The 19,866-nt window shown below is 42.9% G+C and overlaps 1 protein-coding gene across 1 annotated transcript in view; it reads left to right on the top strand.

The window, feature by feature from the left end:
- WASHC5 (WASH complex subunit 5) overlaps positions 1-19,866 on the top strand; it is a 63,167-nt gene that overhangs the window by 30,145 nt on the left and 13,156 nt on the right. Inside the window, exons 13-25 of the mRNA XM_042923133.1 lie at positions 307-473; positions 551-626; positions 2,124-2,234; positions 3,010-3,150; positions 4,166-4,246; positions 8,422-8,523; positions 9,450-9,629; positions 11,120-11,244; positions 13,600-13,762; positions 14,163-14,265; positions 14,352-14,431; positions 18,047-18,150; positions 19,411-19,540. Of these exons, the coding sequence (XP_042779067.1) occupies positions 307-473; positions 551-626; positions 2,124-2,234; positions 3,010-3,150; positions 4,166-4,246; positions 8,422-8,523; positions 9,450-9,629; positions 11,120-11,244; positions 13,600-13,762; positions 14,163-14,265; positions 14,352-14,431; positions 18,047-18,150; positions 19,411-19,540 (1,563 nt within the window). The remainder of the gene's footprint in view (positions 1-306; positions 474-550; positions 627-2,123; positions 2,235-3,009; positions 3,151-4,165; positions 4,247-8,421; positions 8,524-9,449; positions 9,630-11,119; positions 11,245-13,599; positions 13,763-14,162; positions 14,266-14,351; positions 14,432-18,046; positions 18,151-19,410; positions 19,541-19,866) is intronic.

Here is a 19,866-nt window from a genome sequence, read left to right as displayed (position 1 = left end):
TGCAAATCTTCAAAATTAAGAGGATTTTCTAATATGCCTTTGTCAGTACTCACACGGAAGATAGAAGCACCCACTCATTATGTCATCTATGTACAGAAAAAAAAAGAGCAGAACATTTTCTAATCCTAGAAACCTGTGCATTACGTTATGACTTGGCTTATACATTTCTAGGGTTATCGTTTGAAATAGAAATTTTGCCAGGGAATTCTTAGTACATAACGTGCCTTTTTGAAATGTTTTCAGGGAAAAATGAACACCACAGAAGCTATTCGGAATTTTTTAATTAAATGTATTTATGTAACACAGGTTCAAGAATTTCACCAGTTGGAATCAAATCTGCAAGTATGTCAGTTTCTTGCTGACACTCGCAAGTTTCTTCACCAAATGATCCGAACCATTAACATTAAAGAGGAGGTCCTGATCACAATGCAGATCGTTGGGGACCTTTCTTTTGCTTGGCAATTAATTGACAGGTAATGTGGCCAGCCTCCCATTTCCCCTGGATGAAGGCCACTGCGGATGTCTCCTTACCATTTCTCTCTCTTCACAGTTTCACATCTATCATGCAAGAAAGCATAAGGGTAAGCCCGTCCATGGTCACTAAACTCAGAGCTACATTCTTGAAGGTAAGCAAAGAACAGTTAGGTCATGTTCTTAGTCACTAGGGAAGAATTGGTCTCCGTTACTACCTCATGCCTAAATTCAGCCCGAGATTTGATTCTTTTAGAAAGTTAGGTAATTTGGGACACCTGGGTGGCTCAGTCGGTTGGGCATCCGACTTTGGCTCAGGTCATGATCTCGTGGTTCGTGGGTTCGAGCCCCGCATCGGGCTCTGTGCTGACAACTCAGAGCCTGGAGCCTGCTTCGGATTCTATGTCTCCCTCTCTGTCTCTCTGTCCCTCCCCCACTCGTGCTCTGCCTCTGTCTCTCAAAAATAAGTAAACATTAAAAAAAGGTAATTTAAGTATTTTTATAAGCTGAAAATTGTTAGCAGTTTTTCCATGAGAGCAAAGTTTGAAAAGATGCTACGCATATTGGAAGTTTCAATTAATACAAGTTGGGTGTCTTACAGAAGGTAGTGTTTACATTAAAAAATACGTTTTTTCAAGTTTTACCAGTATACTAAAAATGTGGGTCCTTTTTTCCCTAGATGTGAAGTAAGTCCTTTTACTTACTCATTTAAAAAAAACTCTTGTTGAGCCTCTGCTACAAGCTAGGATCCCCTCCAAAGGTTAGGGAACAGTGGTGGACAACACAAGGGTAGCTGTGCTCCCAAGATAATTCCAGATCGAGAGAAATGAACAAAAATTTACTCAGCGTCTTCTGACAGAGTTGCCTCATGTATCAGTTATGAGATGTACTTTCTTTCGTATTTAAACATCTCTCTAATTGGGGATGGGTTTTATGACTGACGGCACATCGTAGTTCACCGTCAGCGTGTTCGCTTCTTTCCGAGTGGTACAGAAAATAATGGTACTTCTTCCATGCTGTGACCTCTCAGTTTGGAATGAGTACAGTCAGCCATCAGTCACAGTGTCTGATTTCCGTGGAAGAGTAGCTGCCTTCTGGAACACAGTGGCTCTCAAACTTGAGGGGCATCAGAATCACCTGGGGGGGGGGGGGCACCTGAGGGGCTCAGTCAGTTAAGTGTCTGACTTCCGCTCAGGTCATGATCTCGCTGTTCAGGACTTCGAGCCCCGCGTCGGGCTCTGTGCCGACATCTCAGAGCCTGGATCCTGCTTCAGATTCTGTGTCTCCCTCTCTCTCTGCCCCTTCCCTGCTTGTGCTTGCGCTCCCTCTCTCTCTCTCTCTCTCTCTCTCTCTCTCAAAAGTAAATAAGCATAAAAAAAAAAAAAATTGGCATCTGTAACAAGTCCTGGCCGATGCTGATGCTGATGCTGCTGGTCCGGGGACCACAATTTGAGAACCACTACCAAAGCAGATGACTGTCGTTTTTTTAGAAAGTGTATCATTGTCAGAAACTATTAATGACTTTGATGAGTCAGTGGTTGTTGCATTACCTTGGGTAAAGCCCCAGAGCTTTGTTGTATGTTACTATTTCTGGAAAGAGATTTCTAGGACTTCTGGAAATGGAGAAACACATGTACCTACTTTTCTTGCAGCTTGCCTCTGCCCTCGATCTTCCCCTTCTTCGTATTAATCAAGCAAATAGTCCTGACCTTCTCAGTGTGTCCCAATATTACTCTGGTGAATTGGTGTCCTATGTGAGAAAGGTAAGAAATGCATCAAGGTGACATTTATTTTATGGGCAAACTGACTGCTCTTCTAAATACAAAGAGGATGCTTGGGGCCCCATGAAAAGTATACCCGTGTTCCTTTCCCTTATTCTTAACTTGATTCCAGAAACTTGCAATACCTGAAAATAAACTTACTCTTACTGGTATTGTGGATATGCAGATGTGTTTTTACTTTCAGAGAACTTTTACACCTGTTTTTAAGTGCTGGTGGTATTAACTCCCATTCTGCGCTTAACAGAAACTGAGGAATAGAGATCATATTGGCTTCTTTAAAGTCACAGAGCTAGTTGGTAAAAGAACCAGATCTAGATCCAGCACATCCTAGTCGGAGCTGTAAGTTTTCCCGGGAACTTTGGTCCTCGTTTCAGTAACTTACGGTACAGCGTGGAGCCAGACAGACCTGGCTGCAAAATTTCGCTGTGTCACCTGCTGACTGCGCCACGGCCACGTTACTTAACATCTCCGAACCTCAGTCTTTTACAAGTTTATAACGTGGAAAAGATACATCTTTTTGCTGCATGTGTATGGGGATTAGCTGTGTATCTTGTGAGCAATTAACGTTTGAAAGAATGTAGCCGTGGGCCTGAGAGCAGATATTAAAGTACCTCCTTAAGTCCCTTCCCGTCCCTTTCTGTAGACAAATGCCTGTGTGTACAAGGTGGTGCTGTCTTAACTGCCATCCTGGCATTTATCAGCTAAGAAAAATAAAAGACATGTCCAACTGTTTTCCTTCTTTTCTCTTTCACTAAAGGTTTTGCAGATCATTCCAGAAAGCATGTTTACTTCTCTTCTAAAGATCATAAAGCTTCAGACCCACGATATCATTGAAGTGCCAACCCGCCTGGACAAAGACAAACTGAGGGACTATGCTCAGCTTGGCCCACGATACGAGGTGGCGTGTCCCTTTAACTTCTGCCTTTTGATGATTTAAAACCCAAACCACGATGTGTCACGGGTCTGTGTCGCCTGCCATATCCCTAGGAGCACCAGACCAATTATGATTTGTCTTTTCCTACTCTCCTGTGATAGCTTCATTTGTTACCGCGTCCTGGGTTATTTCAGGCCTTGCCTGCCTGAGTGTTCTCAGAGGACGGGGAGCTCAGCTGGCCTCTTTTCTCCGTGAACAGCCCTGATGAACCAGCCCTTCTCTTTGGGTTAGATTGCCTAGACCTTTTGCATTCGGGTTCCTGCTTTGTACATCAGATCAATGGCTCAAAGTAATCTGGATTCCATTAAACCATTTCCTACAGCCAGACTGTGAAGCCACTCAATAAGTAAGCAGCCTCAGAGGTGGTTCCTCCCAAATACCTCTGCTTTTCTTTCTCCTGAACTTAAAATTAAAGATGTGAAAAAAAGTGAAATCAAGTGGAAATTGACATTATGAAGTCCACTGTCATCACCTTTCATCCCAGCATCAATTTCTGCCACCTCTGACACAGCTCCAAAAATTGTATCAGGAATTTCAATCTTCAAGCTTGAAATTTACATACTTATTCTAACTCAAAAACACAGCACCTGTCTACCATATCAGTGTCTCCTGGTGTGGCTTGAAAAAACTCGTAGAAAGTGGTAAAGATTAACTTTTTAGACTCTTGGTGAGCCTTTTCTACTTGGAAAGGACCATCCATCTCATTGAATCCTGCCTGCCTTTTATGTATGAGAAACTGAGGCCCAAAGAAGGGGAGATGATTGGTCAGCGTTTAAGAACTGTTTCATGTCTGCTGACCCTGCCCAGCATGTCCAATGGCAGTGCCTTGCTTACACCACAGCACCTCATTTCTGACCGGGGCCCATCACTCCCGCTGTCTTTGTTCATTTCAGGCTGTCAGCCAGTTATTTTCACTTCCCTTAGAAAGGATGGGTCTTTTATCTGAAGTACTTCATTAACTTTTTTTTCTTTGTTAAAGGTTGCCAAGCTTACTCACGCTATTTCCATTTTTACTGAAGGCATCTTAATGATGAAGACAACTTTGGTTGGCATCATCAAGGTAACGGCTTTGACACTCATCCACGTGGCCTTGTAGTAATAAGACTCTTAGTTTGGATCACCAGGGTGTTTCTCCCATGGGGAACAGGGAAGGCGATTGTCATCTTGGGTCCCTTACTATTTCACATGCAGCTCTCCATCTTCATTTTACTCGTTTGTTGATGGAGGAAGGGAGAGCATTATAATCCTGATTTTTCATCATGCCCAAGAGTTACTTAAATCTAAGAAAAATCCATTTTATTGAATTTTTTTATTAAAAAAAAATTTTTATCATTTATTTTGAGACCGAGAGAGTGGGGAAGGGGCAGAGAGAGAGGGTGAGAGAGAGAATCCCAAACAGGCTCCGCACTGTCAGTGCAGAGCCCCATTCGGGGCTTGAACTCACAAACCATGAGATCATAACCTGAGCCAAAGTTGGATGCTTAACCTGCTGAACCACCCAGGCGCCACTTATTGAATTTTTGTAATAATGAAACAAAATAGTTCGTTTCCCTTTGGCCAAACAGCTGGCTCACTCTCTCCCACCCTTCTTTCCTTTTAGTATTTTTATATTGCATCTCAGGTGCAGAGAGCTGAGCTGATCCTAACCCATCATCATTGTCTGGCCATTGTCCTCACTGATGCGTGCACGTTCCTCTCTTCATCCTTTCTTTCTCATCTGGACACCCATTCCCATTTCCATCCCCAAAAGCACCCGCTCTATATGTTTGATTTCTGCCCCTAAAGAGGCAAGTAATCCCGTATTTTAAACATGAGGTGTTACTTTATGTGTGCATGTGTTTGATTTGTCTACATCATATTGTACTCTAAGGCTCATTCTTTTTTCCAACTCTTCTCGCTAGTTACTGCTTTTGAAATTTGTTTGTATTGCTGTGGGTTGGGCCGTTGGTTACTTCTTACTGCTGTGTAGAATTGTACATTTTACTTAACCATTCCCCAAGACCCAGACACCTATGTTATTGTCATTTTCACTCCAACGCTCCCCATTATCATGAGCATCTCTGAACATGTCCCTGCTGTAGGGCCTGTGTCTGAAATCTGCCTCCCCAGGTCTGGGTCACTAGGTCTTAGGGTGTATTTATACTTAATTTCTCTCAGTACTGCCAGATTGCCTTCTGAAATGACTGTTTCTCTGGTGTCTGTCCACATTTTTGACAATATGTGCTACTATCTATGTTTTAGTTTTTGCTCCCCAAAGAGTATAAAGTGTTATCTCCATACTATTTTAATTTGTAATCCTATGATGACTAGAGATGTGCCCATTCACAGAGTTCATGGTGCTTGTATTTCTTTTTCATTTATCAGACATCAGTGGAATCTATATATTTCTGATTTTTTTTTTAAATGTGTATCTATTGAATTGCCAGATTAACATTTATGTTAATAAAATCCAAGAAAACCTAAATAGAAATGAAACTTTAGTGTATGGTTTCTGGATGTGTGCTGAAATACCATTGTACTCCTAGAATATTCACAGAATCCACTGAACATCCTTTAGACCTGATGCCAGTTTAGTTCAGTTGATATGCAAAGAGTATACATGGAGGTAGTCACTTCTTACTAATCCATAAAGTGGTGATAAATCCTGGGACCAGATTAAGCATCTTACATGCAAAATGACCAGTACAGAAAGGATATAATAAAACCTCATAATTAACAATAATTATCAAAAGAAAGCCTGCTTATGAAAAAGGCAGATCTTTTGCTACAGTCTTTCAGATGAGAGCCAGGGAGAATATCATCTTGACCATATTCAACCCAGTAGACTTTCTCTGCCAGTCTAACAGTTTGGCTTTCGGTAACAGATCCGGTGGCCCTCACAAGTCTTCAGCCCGCTAATGTTAAGCATCTATTTCAGACATTTATAAAAAGTGTAAGTGTCCTTTAATCCATATGACGTAAAACAAGTGAGATATACACAGAGATGTATGTATAGATGTTCATTGTCGGAGGTAGCCATACAAAAAAAGAATAGAAATAATCTAAGCATTTATCAGTGAGAGAATGGCTGAATATATCATGGTGTGTTCCTACTGGAGATTGTTTGGCTGCTGTTCAAAAAGCTTTTACCACTCGGGATGCCTGGGTGGTTAGCCTCTGACTTTGGCTCAGGCCATGATCTCACAGTTCGTGGGTTTGAGCCCCGTGTCAAGCTCTGTGCTGACAGCTCAGAGCCTGGAGCCTGCTTCGGATTCTGGGTCTCCCTCTCTCTCTGCCCCTCCCCCACTCGCACTCTGTCTCTGTCTCTCAAAAAGAAATAAAAGTTAAAAAAAGCTTTTACCACCAAAAGATTTCTAAAATTTAAAGTAGAAAAAGCAAATTGCAGAACAGTGTGTGTGTGTGTGTGTGTGTGTGTGTGTGTGTGTGTGTACATACGTATTATGGTCCCATTTAGACTTTTTAAATTAACTATGTATTGAGGACAATATTTATGTGTAGAAGTTAATAGAGAAAGGTCTGGAGGATCCATGTGAAAAGGGTTAACTGTTATTAACTTCAGAGGAGGGGATAGAAATGTGAGGGAAGGGGCTGTGTGCAAGGGGCATTCTCTAAGCTGCAAGCACTCTATAGATTGGTGCAAGGTTTAGAAAAATTGGAAGGACCATTTAAGACCTTTGTTTTCTTGAAAACAGTTAACCCTTTTTCACTAAATCTGTTTTTTTTTTTAATAAAGAATCTTTTTTTTTTAACGTTTATTTATTTTGAGAGAGAGAGCATGCACACGTGTGTGCATGTATGCGAGTGGCAGGAGGGACAGAGACAGACAGACAGACAGAGAGAGAGAGAGAGAGAGAGAATATCTCAAGCAGGCTTGGCGCCATCAATGCAGAGCTGATCTCAGAGCCTGAACTCACGAACCATGAGATTGTGACCTGAGCTGAAATCAACACTTGGATGCTCAACCGACTGAGCCACCCAGGTGCCCCTCACTAAATCTGTTCTTTATAAGGAGTATTTCTTTGAAAATGTCATGTTACTTCTTTGATTTCTTTTTCCTCGCTGATTATATCTAGTTATAATTTACCTTTGTATTGTGAAATAGGGCACAAGTACTGAAAGCTGTAGATCCATTTACATAGTTTAATGGGTTATTACAACCACCACCCAAGTCAAGAAATATAATTTCCCAGCTCCTGCCCCAGGATCCTCCTCATGTGCCCTGACCTAGTCCTAGTCTCTCCATTTAGAGTTTTATTATCTAAAGTCAATCTGTTGACAATACATTTAAAAAAAAATACATTCTATCTTTTAAGTCTTCAGGTTTCTCCTCCATTCTTTTCCTTTCTCACAGTTTATCTGGTCAGGAACCCACAGCCTCTGACTTGTTGTTTGTCCGAAGTCTGGCTTTTGCTGATTGTATAGTCATGGTGTAGCTCAGCATGTGTCCCTGGCTCTTGTATTTTGTGTAACTTTCATTGCAATTGCCATTCTTAAAGTTTAAATATAATCAAACCCAGATGGAACCCATCCGTTTGTCTTTATGACTTTTAAAAGTAATGGTACTTTGCAAATTAAAAATATAAGAAACAAGTTGCAGGGAATTTCAAGGGATTATGTTAAAACTATTTGATGTTTTCTGGATTTGACAGGAGACTGTCTTTTAGGGAATAATGGATGCTTTCTCATTACAGAAAAAAGAACCAGCAAAATCAGCTTATAGAGGTAGATAGCAGATTTGCCTTCCTGTTTTATCTCCCTAATTACAAACAGCATTCCAAGAATGCTGGAAGAAAAGAGAATTGTTAAGTCTGTCCAAGCCCAAGTTTGAGCTTGCTCATGCGCATGTAGATGGCGTCTGGAAGAAAGGCAAGGCCAGGCCGTTCATTCCCCTCTGCTCCTGGTGAGAAGAAAAGGCACTTTTTACTTTTAATGAAATGATTAAAATGAGAGAGGCACTTTAAAAATCTTCATACCCACCATCTTTGGGATGTCATGTTGTGAAATTACCATCATGAATTTTACGGAGGCCAGCCGAGTCCTAAGGAGGTGACAGGTTCAACAATTCTGTCCAAGCTGCGCAAGATCAAAGAGACAGGAAAGGAGAAAAGTCCCAATCGCTGGGAAATGGGGTGGGAAAGTGCTTCCCTGCAGATTGCAGAAACTGTCTTTCCTTTGGGTTTCGTCATGGCTGAACTTTTCCTCACGGCCATTTTTTGCTTTTTGCTTTGCACGTAGGTGGATCCAAAACAGTTGCTGGAAGATGGAATAAGAAAGGAGCTAGTTAAACGTGTTGCTTTTGCTCTTCATAAGGGACTGATCTTCAACCCCCGAGCCAAGGTACCAGATGACCACGTGGGTCTGTCCTTTCTCTCTGCCCAGCTTGCAGAACTGTCGTGAACAACACCTTTCCTCCTAACACATACCTGATATATGATGGGCAGCGCAATACACTGATGTGTTTTTTGATCCTATGTTTTAATCCTTTCTTATGATAAGAAAATCCTTACCAAAACCAGTCCTTTCCTTGTTGATCCCCCAATTTAAGAATTGAACGGATGTCTGTGATTCAGGGTCACTTCTTAAAAGAATTTCTTAACCCTAAAGCAGATCGGGACTATAAAGCCTGTAATTTTTTTTTTTTTTTTTTGAATGTTTATTATTAGAGAGACAGAGACAGAGAGCAAGCAGGGGAGGGGCAGAGAGAGAGGGAGACACAGAATCCGAAGCAGGCTCCAGGCCCTGAGCTGTCAGCACAGAGCCTGATGCGGGGCTCGAACCCACAGACCACGAGATCATGACCTGAGCTGAAGTCAGCACCCAACCGACTGAGCCACTGAGGTGCCCCTGGCCTGTAATTTTTTATTTGCCTTGACCTAACAGATCATTTTTCTCAGGAGGAAAACAAAAATGGGCCTAGAACTTGTATCTAGGGTTCTTTTCACTCCAGTAAATTCAATTTAAAATATTTTAAGTATTTGAAGGTTGGATGTATTCATCAAATGACATGAGAGAAATCATCAACGTTCATTTTCCATATTCTTTTGTGTGAGACTCCCCTCCCAAATGAATGAAACCTCTTCTTTGCTGAATGTCTGACATAAGTTGCCACTCATGCTGGATGAGGTAGGAAATGGGTATTTCCCCAAAGCTCTCTTAAACTCTCACTGTGTTTTAGAGAGGGGTCTTATTTAAAGTCTAATGTAGATATTAGTGGTTGACAGTCTACCCCAGTGTAATAGATTTGTGTTTCCTCTTTTGCACAGCCAAGTGAGTTGATGCCCAAGCTGAAAGAGTTGGGGGCTACCATGGATGGATTCCATCGCTCTTTTGAGTACATACAGGACTATGTCAACATTTATGGTCTGAAGATTTGGCAGGAAGAAGTTTCTCGTATTATAAATTATAATGTGGAACAAGAGTGTAATAACTTCTTAAGAACAAAGGTATCTAAGTAAATTTTAAAATTCTGGACCGTATTTGTTATTCAGACATTTAAAATACATGCCCTGAACCTCAGAAATAGCAATAAGAAAATTTATTTAAATAGTTACTAAAAATCGGTTAGCATTAGATAGTCACAGATCCCTTCAGAGTACATTCAGGAGCCGTGAGGGTTCCAGAAAAGTTTATAGGACACCTGACCTCCAAGAGCTGTCCTAAGGAGGAGGGAGATGTAATTAAATGGCCACAGAATGAAGCTGTTGTAAATGTCGTAACTCCCGTGATCGAGTTCAGAAGGCTTAATCAAGGAGTTCAGTTGGCCTGATCGGAGTAGGCACATAACAGCAGAATTGCTGGGTCATGTGGTAGTTCTATGTTTAACTTACGGATGAACCACCAGACCATTTTCCACAGCACCTGCAGCATTTTTCATTCTTTCCAGCAGCATCTGAGGGTTCTCATTTCTCCATATCCTTGCCAACGCTTCTTGTTTTGCTTTTTTAAAAAAATTCTAGACGTCCCCGTAGGGGTGAAAGGGTATCTCATTGTGGTTTTGGTTTGCATTTCCCTGGTGACTAATGATGTTGGGCATCTTTTCATGTGCTCATTCACCATTTGGATGTCTTCTTTGGGGAAATGTCTGCTTAAGTCCTTTGCCTATTTTTTAATTGGGTTGTTTGAACACCAGATTCTTAAGTGTCATGGCTGAGAAGTTTGATTTTTAGTCAGTAGTTGACAAGGAGTAAGTTTGTGATTAGGGAACTGACGTGATTCAGGTGACATTTTTGAAGGATTAAGCATCTTCCAGCCTTGTGATATTTTGGAATCTTATTATCATGTCGATGCATGTTAACCTAGAAGACAAAAAGCCAGAAATTCCCATCTCTCTTCTAACTTCTCCTCAGTCACTTCACTTTTCACAAATATTTCTTCTTTTATAAATGTTACATGTAGCATTTCTCGGGGGCTATTACCCCAGTTTTAAGTTTTTTTCTTCCAAACCAAGGAGCATTTATTGTCACTGTTTATGCAACATCATATTTGTAAAACTAGGTAGAAAAAGAATAACTGGTTATCTTATCAAAGACGTACGGTTGACCCTGGAGTAGCACGGATTTAAGCTGCATGGGTTCATTTTGAGCTGCAGGGGTCCACTTATACACTGGTTTTTCCCAATAGATACAGTACAGTACTGTAAAATGTATTTTCTCTTCCTTATGATTTTCTTAACATTTTTCTCTAGCTTATGTTGTACAAATACAATGTATAATCCATTTAACATACAAAATATATGGTAATGGACTATGTTATTGATAAGGCTTTTCTGGTCAACTGTAGGCTATTAGTAGTTAAGTGTTAGGTGACTCAAAAGTTGTATGTGGATTTTCAACCGTGTGTGGGTCAGCGCCCTAGCCCCTGTGTTGTTCAAGGGCCCACTGTACTAAGTGTTCATGGTTTGGTTTTGTTTTGTTTTGTTTTGTTTTGTTTCTAGATTCAGGACTGGCAGAGTATGTACCAGTCTACTCATATCCCAATACCAAAGTTTACCCCTGTGGACGAGTCTGTAACATTTATTGGTCGACTCTGCAGAGAAATCTTAAGGATCACAGACCCAAAGTAGGTGTATCTAAATTCCACTGGGCCTTGAACACTGTGGACAATAGAAGTCTCTGAACATCTTCCTCAAATCACACTCTTGTTCCTACCACACTTGGATCCATTCTAGTGGGTTTATTAGAGTCACTTTTTTTGAGACTGGGTATTTTCTGCAGTGGGACTAAGGAGACCCCAGTCCAAGGAAATGGAGATCAAAATAACTTTCAGGTCTGTTCAGCCACCTTTTAGTTTTATGTTCTTCTCACTTTCCAACTAACATTTTACTCACTTGGGCCTGCAGACTCCCTAGTACGTTAAAACTTTTTTTATTACGGATTTGCTCATCTGTACCTGTAACTGTGGCACACTCCTCCATTCCAGCCACCAGGTCTTACATTTATCAGACCCTGACCTTTGGAGATTACCCCCACACCCACGCACTTGTGTAACATTTACCTTGTACACACTTTTCAGCACATTGTACGCATCCCTGATACTCATTACAGCCATCTCTGACATAGGCATTGTTATTCTTCCCATGTTAAAGGGAAGTAACTGAGGCTTAGTAAAGCTAAGTCACTTGCCCAAGATCTGGGTCTAAATGGTGGATCCAGAATACACACCAGCCCTCTGACTCCAGGGCCCAGCTCTTAAGTGCCGTGCTGTTAAGGGCAGGCTGCGTAGCTTTGCATACAGTGGGTCACAGTTTATATACACAGTCACATGAGTGAACATCTCCTGTGGTCAAAACCACCCTTAAGAATAGTTTAGGTGGGCACCACGGGAGACCCTCGCACACTCCTTCCCTCATTACGTCTCATTTTCCTTCTCCTTCTCAGTTGAGCTTCTGATGAGGTAGTCGGTACGAAGCCCAGCTGAAGGAAGGGCAGGCTCGCGTTTTCTGTGTCCTGTCTACCCCTGTGCACATGCTCACTGAGTAGAATGGTTGGTGGGATTACCCAGGAAAAGAGGACTTCTCTTCTTTCTCTGTCCAGCTGTGCATGCATAGTTGAATTTGTGTAAGCTAAATGGCCTTATGACATGTCTCCTTTGTACAGCCTTCAAATTCTGGCTTATTTTATCTCTTCAAAAGTTATGCAACTTGGTACACTATGTGTAAACTTCTTCCAAAAGTTACAGCGTAAATGAACTTTGTCTGTGACTCATGGGCCAAAAGGAGTAAATGATCCAAAACATTTTGTAACACCTGCTTTCTGGGTACCCATGGGTGGGTCACCGAAGCCCTTCTAGAAGACTATCCACCTAATGCCATGTTAAGACTTGTAGGAAGGATTAAGCATGCTTGGGATTTCCATGTCATGTTATTGGCTTACTCATCGACATGGGGAGCCTCTCAAGTGACACATTCAGAGTGCCAGCCCTGGGTGATCGAATCAGGACTCTTCGAAGCCTTAAAGTAGGATGCAGTTCTGGAAATCTTGTTCTTCCCATTTACTTCCAGATGTAAGCTTCCTTCGCTCCCGTGCCTCATTTCTTAAAGATATGTCCTTAAAGATGTGTCTTAGAACTGGGGGCGTGTCGTCTGTGGAGTTCACTGGAATTTCAGAGGCTGGGCTTCCACCCCAGACCTGCTGAGTCAAACCCCAGGAATGGGATCTGGGCACATGTTTTTAAGTGATTTAAGGTCCCCGTGCCAGCACTTGAGAACAGGAAGATGGTGGTTAAGGATATGGTGTTAGAATCAGGCCTCGCTCTGTTGTGTCATCTGTAAAACAAGGGTCACACAGCTTATGTATTGCAGAGCCATGACGACAATGACCCCGAAGAGCACAGAACCTGACACCGAAGAAGTGCTCAGTAAATACCATTGGTTGTTAGCATTGCCGTCCACGCACTCCTGAGTCTAAAAGGAATCATTGGTTTGGTGACCAGAACTGGGAGGAGAGACGAAACGTCTTTGTTGCCATAGCCACAGATGTTTGATAGGGCAGCAGGATTCAAAGTTCTTTTCTTATCAAAGTGGAAATGGCACGAGCCTCTTACATCCCGATCTTTGGGAATTTAAGGAAAGACGCCGTGGAGCGAAAACTGGGCGCTAATGCCTTCCAGCCTGACAGCCAAATCCGACCTTGGCCTCTCCGCTCAGCTCCAAACAACAGTCCAACTCAGTGGAAATGAATTAGTCCAAGCGGTGACCTGGCATAGGGCAGGAAACGGTGATTTCACTGAATTTTGCCTTCCTGGCCCATTGGGCATTCACCGTGAGATACACTGGGTGCCTGGACGCAGGCGTTATTAAACGAATCACGTCATGTCATCCCTTATATCCGGTGCCCAAATCCTGTTACGTCCCCCATCTCCTCAGGATGACCTCTGAGCTGCTTTTGGGTTTTGAGTTTTTTGTCTTTCCTTTAGAATGACATGTCACATTGACCAGCTGAACACTTGGTATGATATGAAGACTCACCAAGAAGTGACCAGCAGCCGGCTCTTCTCAGAAATCCAGACCACCTTGGGGACTTTCGGTCTGAACGGGTTAGACAGGCTTCTGTGCTTTATGATTGTCAAAGAGCTACAGGTGAGCCTTTCGGCCTTCATGCATGGTTCCTGCTACCCTGGGAGAGATTTAACTTTTCTTTCATGCTTTCCTATCCTGACACGAGGCACACACATACATGCTTCTTGTCAGGTAGATAAGGATTGAGAATACACTAGAATTTCCTTGGCCAACACGGTAGTTTTTTGGGTGGACCGGTTTTGGGAGTTTCGTGTGAGGAAGTTGAGACTCTCTTTGAAACCAACAACTCCTCCGAGCAAGGGGTATTTCTAACAGGACCTAGAAGTTGCCGTTTCCCTGTCATCCTTTATAACATTTTATGACTTAGCCCAGGCTGTGTTCCATACACATTTGAGTTCATTGGAGTGTTGTTCATTTTGTTCATTATGTTTGGTTCTTCTGTTGTGTCTTCGTGTTTTAGAATTTCCTCAGTATGTTTCAGAAAATTATCCTGAGAGACAGAACTGTGCAGGATACCTTGAAAACCCTTATGAATGCTGTCAGCCCCCTAAAAAGCATAGTGGGTAAGTGTTCTGAAACCAGTCTGAGATGGAGGTAACACTAGCTTTTCCAGATTTACTAAATAGAAAATTTTATTTTCACCTTTCAGCAAATTCGAATAAAATTTATCTTTCCGCCATTGCCAAAACACAGAAGATTTGGACAGCTTATCTCGAGGCTATAATGAAGGTATGTTATGGGAGAGAGGGTGATCATCAGTACTGTATTTTTTCAACTATTATCTTCTTGTAACTTTGTCACCCAAAGAAAGCTACTCTTCCTTCTTGCGTCATCAAAGCAAAAATACAACACTTCAGTTTATCATTATTTCTAAGTTCATTTGTCCTTTATCTTCCTTTCTGGGCTGTTCTCGAGTATGTTTTCATTTATGTGGCCCATCGTTTTGCTTAACCTGAAGAAAGCAGTTTCTTTGTGGAACGATCTAGAGCAAGAAGTGCTTTCACACTAGGAGATGGAAACCTTCCTCCCTCAGGGGTGCTCCGTCCTGAGGTGTGACAGGTTTATTTACTGAGCGGCTCTGTCAGTGTCCAGCCCTGGTCCTCTCCAAGTAGGTGCTAGAACAGGACATTTGCCTCTCTCCCCTCTTGTGTCCGCACAGATGTTACAAAGCCAGGTTCTCTAGGACCCAAGTTATCCTTACACCCTGCAGAGAACACCGGGTCTTTGGAAACGAGTAAGAAAGTGAGGTGAAGAGATTAACATGGCGGATGGAAATCCAAGTCGCTTTAGGAGTCGCTCATCTGTGCTCCTGCCTTCACGCTGTGGCACTGGCTTTGTGTGTTCCGCGTGTCTTTCTCTCATCACATGATGACCCAAGACCTTCAGCAACGCTTTGTCGAACACTCATGTGCAAATCATTGTCACGTGCTACGAGACAGAGTTGAAGGAAACACTAGCTGCCCCCCTCAGAAAGCCTACGTACTGTCTCGTGGGAAAGAGGAGGTTTCCTGGTGGAAAACTAATCCATGGTTACAGACATCACCTACCACAGGAAAAGCGTAGGCTGCTGTGGCAATTTGCGGAAGTTCCATTCTCTTGCTCCCAATTCTGTTAGTTGTTCGTTGAGACAGTACTCGTGGTGCCTCAGCCAAATTCACAATATATTTCCCATAATTGCAGTGAAAAAAAATTTGTTTTAATTTGGAAACTTAGATTAGGTAACACACAGAGCCTCTGGCTCTGCTGGATGTCCTCTTGTTCCGTGTCTGGACGTCCCTTAGCCACGTGATTTCCAGGTATCGAGAGCTTCTCAGGCTAAGTTTCTAACTGCTGGAAAGCTTTCAGGAGGAATGGAGAATTACCTGAGGTCAGACAGGCCTGAGTCTCACCTCTGTGGGAGGCTGAGGGAGGTTGCAGGGATGCGTCAGAGAGGTTCCCTAGTGGCTCTTACAGACCTCTGTGAGTCGTAGTTGCTGGTACTTCAGTCATCACCCAAGTATTTCGGCAAGTCAGTGCTCTTTACATAAAGCCCTCAAAGGACCAATTTGTCCTTTTGTCTTTTGCTGATCTGGAACAGTGATGGAGATATTCTGCACTGTTTGCTGGTAGCCGTTGGCCCCATGTAGGTACTGAGCGCTTAAGACATGGCTTGTGGGAGTGAGGAACTGAATTTTAAATTTTATTCATTTAAATCCGTTTGAATTTAAATAGCCGTATGCGGTTGTGGCTGCCCTATCCGTGCAACTCTAGAGAAACGCAGAAAGATGACAACCCAAAGATCTCTCTAGACAGGTAGATAGCATCACCTCCCAGGCTCCTTAGTCTCTCCAGAATCTTCTTAAAGGCTTGTAGTAGGTGAGCACCGAAGAGAAAATGTTGGTCACTGAGATTCAATATTTAAATAAGAGCAAGTTAGGTTAAACTGCCTTTACTTCTGTTTCCATTTCTAGATTGGTATTTTCTAAGGGAATCCTGGACATAGAGTAGAATTAAGAGGGAATTACGTGGCAGAGCAGGGGTGGGGGGGCACCTGGGTGGCTCAGTCGGTTAAACATCCAACTTCGGCTCAGGTCATGATTTCATGGTTCGTGAGTTCGAGCCTCATTTCAGACTTTGTGCTGACAGCTCAGAGCCTGGAGCCTGCTTTAGATTCTATGTTCCCATCTCTCTCTGCACCGCCCCTGCTCACATTCTCTCGTTCTCTCTGTCAACAATAAACATTAAAAAGAAGGAATTACATGGGGCAGATCAAAGTTGAAAGGACATTTTTGAGTGGCCTGATGGGAACCCACTGTCTTCTTGGCCTTGCCCTATTCTAATTTTTAAATAATAGTATTTTTCTATTTCTAAAGGTTTCTTATAAAAACATTTTTTGGATTTTATTTTTTTCATGTAAGTAGAATAATAATCTAGTAAGAATAGTGGCCAAAAGTAATACATCTGAGGCCATTTAACGCTTTTAACTGTTACGAGCTCCATTTATCTAAATATCTTTTCTTTGCTCTTCGGGAAGGCCCCTCTTTTTTTCTTAACCTTTCTCTGCTGCCAACCACTCAGAGGAAATGTGTCTATTCCTCCCTCACCGTTGCTAACATTATAAAACACCTTCCCCCTGTTCCTCCTCCTCTCTCTCTGTCTTGCTAATCTTTTGGGGATAGCTTCCCTAGAACAGACAAGAAGGAATTCACTGGCACAGAAAGTTACAGTCTACTTTTGACTTCCTGATGCCAACAACTGGGACTTTGTTGGAATGATGTGAACTCCGCCCCAGACCTGACCAGAGGTACTTTCCCGTCACCTGGCAGGGGTCCTAGACGTCTCCGCGTATCGCTTATGCTCATCACTACTCGGAAATTACATGCTTGATCCACCACGCTAACATAATTCTGTGTCACAGATCTCTTCTTTGAATAGTTTGAGAATTACACTTGGTTACAACTGGCTGCCATTGTTATCCTTCATGTTTTATTTTGCACATTTAAAAGAATTATTCTGGGGCGCCTGGGTGGCTCAGTCATCTCAGCGTCTGACTTCGGTTCAGGTCATGATCTTAAAGGTTTGTGGGTTTGAGCCCCACGTCGGGCTCTGTGCTGACAGCTTGGAGCCTGGAGCCTGCTTCGGATTCTGTGTCTCCCTCTCTCTGCCATCCCCTGCTCATGCTCTGTCTCTGTCTCTTAAAAAATAAATAATAAACATTAAAAAGAAAAAAAAAGAATTATTCTTGGACTGTGTCAGTAGGCTTCCCCAGATTCCCAGAGAGGTCCAGGATACCAAAAAAAAAAAATGGTTAGGAACCCATGGATGAGGGCTTATCATTGTTAGAAGGGCCTTTTTGGAAAATTTATGTAAGTTATTTTATAACCCAGAAGATTATGTGAACTGTAATCCTAGGTGACCCAGATAGGTTTATATTCACCAAATTTTAGGATAACGGAGTACAGTGGCATCCTTAGGACTCCAGAAAGTTCAGTTTAGGACAAATAAAGGAAGGAGGGCTTCTCATTCGCAGCTACTAAGCTTGGAGAACTTATTGCAAAAGGTCGTAAATAGAGCTTCAATACAGACACCTTTTTGATACGTGAACAACGGAACGTTAATGGGTCACTTTGTAAAATATCGGACTTTGGGGATATTTGAGGTTGGCGTATAGGCGTCTGTCCACACATCCCTTGCAGGGTTCCTTATGCTCCGTCAAGGATGACGCTGGTCTTCACCGGGGAGCCAGTCCAGTCCTGTGGAATGTTGTCATCCTTCCAGTCAAAACTTGTCGTCTTTGTGTTGCCTCCTTGCCGTCCCTTTGCAGCGTGGCGTGTTCCACCTGTTCTTCCTCTTCCTCGTTCACAGGTGGGGCAGATGCAGATTCTGAGACAGCAGATTGCCAACGAGTTAAATTATTCTTGTCGGTTTGACTCCAAACATCTGGCAGCTGCTCTGGAGAATCTCAATAAGTAAGTGCCGGCGTTGGAAACAGCCATCCGTGGGCCCGGATTGTTCGTTATCGGTTAGCGCCCCAGTTTCTTCAGTACGTACTCTTTTACGTTCTTTTGGGGTAAGGAGGCTGTCTGCACCTATGGCCTTCCTTCCCAGGGAAGACAGAATCGAACCCGTCTTTGTAAGCCTCCTCCCTCAGTCTTGTCTCTTGGTCTCAGTCTCTTTCTCTCTCTCTCTCTCTCTTACTCGCTATTGATGGATTTCATTTATTCAGCCAACGTTTACTGATCACTTAGTACACATCAGACCTTGTGCTAAATACTTGCACAGTTTGAGAAAGCAGTTATTACCAAATGCACAGCTGGATCTCCACAGGACTAGGTCACTGATCATCCGGAGGGCAGTTAGAAGTGTGTTAGTTACCAACAGTGGCTGTGGGCACACATCCCGGAGTGCAGTCACATCCTCCACCTCACCAGCAACCTGCTCTCATTTCCAGCCTCTACTTAAAAATAAACATCTGGGGGAGCCTGGATGGCTCAGTTGAGTCGGTTGAGCATCTGACTTGATTTCGGCTCAGGTCATGATCCCAGAGTCGTGGGATAGAGCCCTATGTCAGTCTCTGCACTAAGCGTGGAGCCTGCTTGGGATTCTATCTTGGGCTCCCTCTGCCCCTCTCCCCCACTCATGCGTGTGTGCTCTCCATAAAATTAAAACAAACTTTTTTTTTAATAATAAATAAGTAACTCAGTGCTTTTGACAAAGCAGGTATTGATAACAGTTCAGTCAGTTCAGAAAAATTGGAACAGTGAGGGTCACCTGGGAGGCTCAGTCAGTTGAGTGGGCCAACTTCGGCTTAGGTCATGATCTCACAGTTTGTGGGTTCGAGCCCCACATCGTGCTTGCCGCCATCAGCCTGTCAGCACGGAGCCTGCTTCAGATCTTCTGCCCTCCTCTCTCTCTGCCCCTCCCCTGCTCACGCTCTGTCAAACATTAAATGATAAGAAACAAAATTCTTTCTAATCAAAAAAGTTGGAACAGTAAAAGCATTTGATTTGGGTTAACTCCAAAAGATAAAACAATACTAGGTCAAATTTTCCACTTATAACCAGTCACAGGTACAGAAATTGAGAACTAGAAGGATCAAGCCTTCGTTTTACAGATCAGAAAACTGAGGCCCCGAAAGATGACGTCATAGCCCGTACTGACTGCTACATGTATTGCGTTCATCGCTAACATTTATCCCTGCTTCGTGTTGTTTTGTGTCTCTCCTCTAGGGCTCTCCTAGCAGATATCGAAGCCCACTATCAAGACCCTTCACTTCCTTACCCCAAAGAAGACAACACACTCTTGTATGAGATCACAGCCTACCTGGAGGCAGCCGGCATCCACAACCCACTGAATAAGGTCAACGATTAAAATAAGGAACAGAGTGGTGGGAGGTGCATGGTACCGAGGGGGATCCGGTCCGGATAGCAGGTCACTTGCTAAAATATTGGGAGAACCTGGGTTCCAATCCCGGAACCTCCCTTTACTTAAGCCCTCACTCTCCCTGAGTTTCAATCTCCCACGAGTAACAGGAGAATCACACCTTCCCTGCCTGATAGGGGCCATGGGAATCGAGAGACACGGTGTTTGCCGCAGTTCCTTAAAAAGTGAGAAGTACTCTGTGGGAGATCAGTTTTAGGTTTGTCCGGGGTTGGGGATTTGAATTGCTGCTAAATGATGGCATT

Source organism: Panthera leo, chromosome F2 (assembly GCF_018350215.1).
Source record: "Panthera leo isolate Ple1 chromosome F2, P.leo_Ple1_pat1.1, whole genome shotgun sequence".
NCBI lineage: Eukaryota > Metazoa > Chordata > Mammalia > Carnivora > Felidae > Panthera > Panthera leo.
The sequence above is the reverse complement of the archived record's forward strand: the minus strand, read 5'-3'. Positions and strand labels throughout refer to the sequence as shown.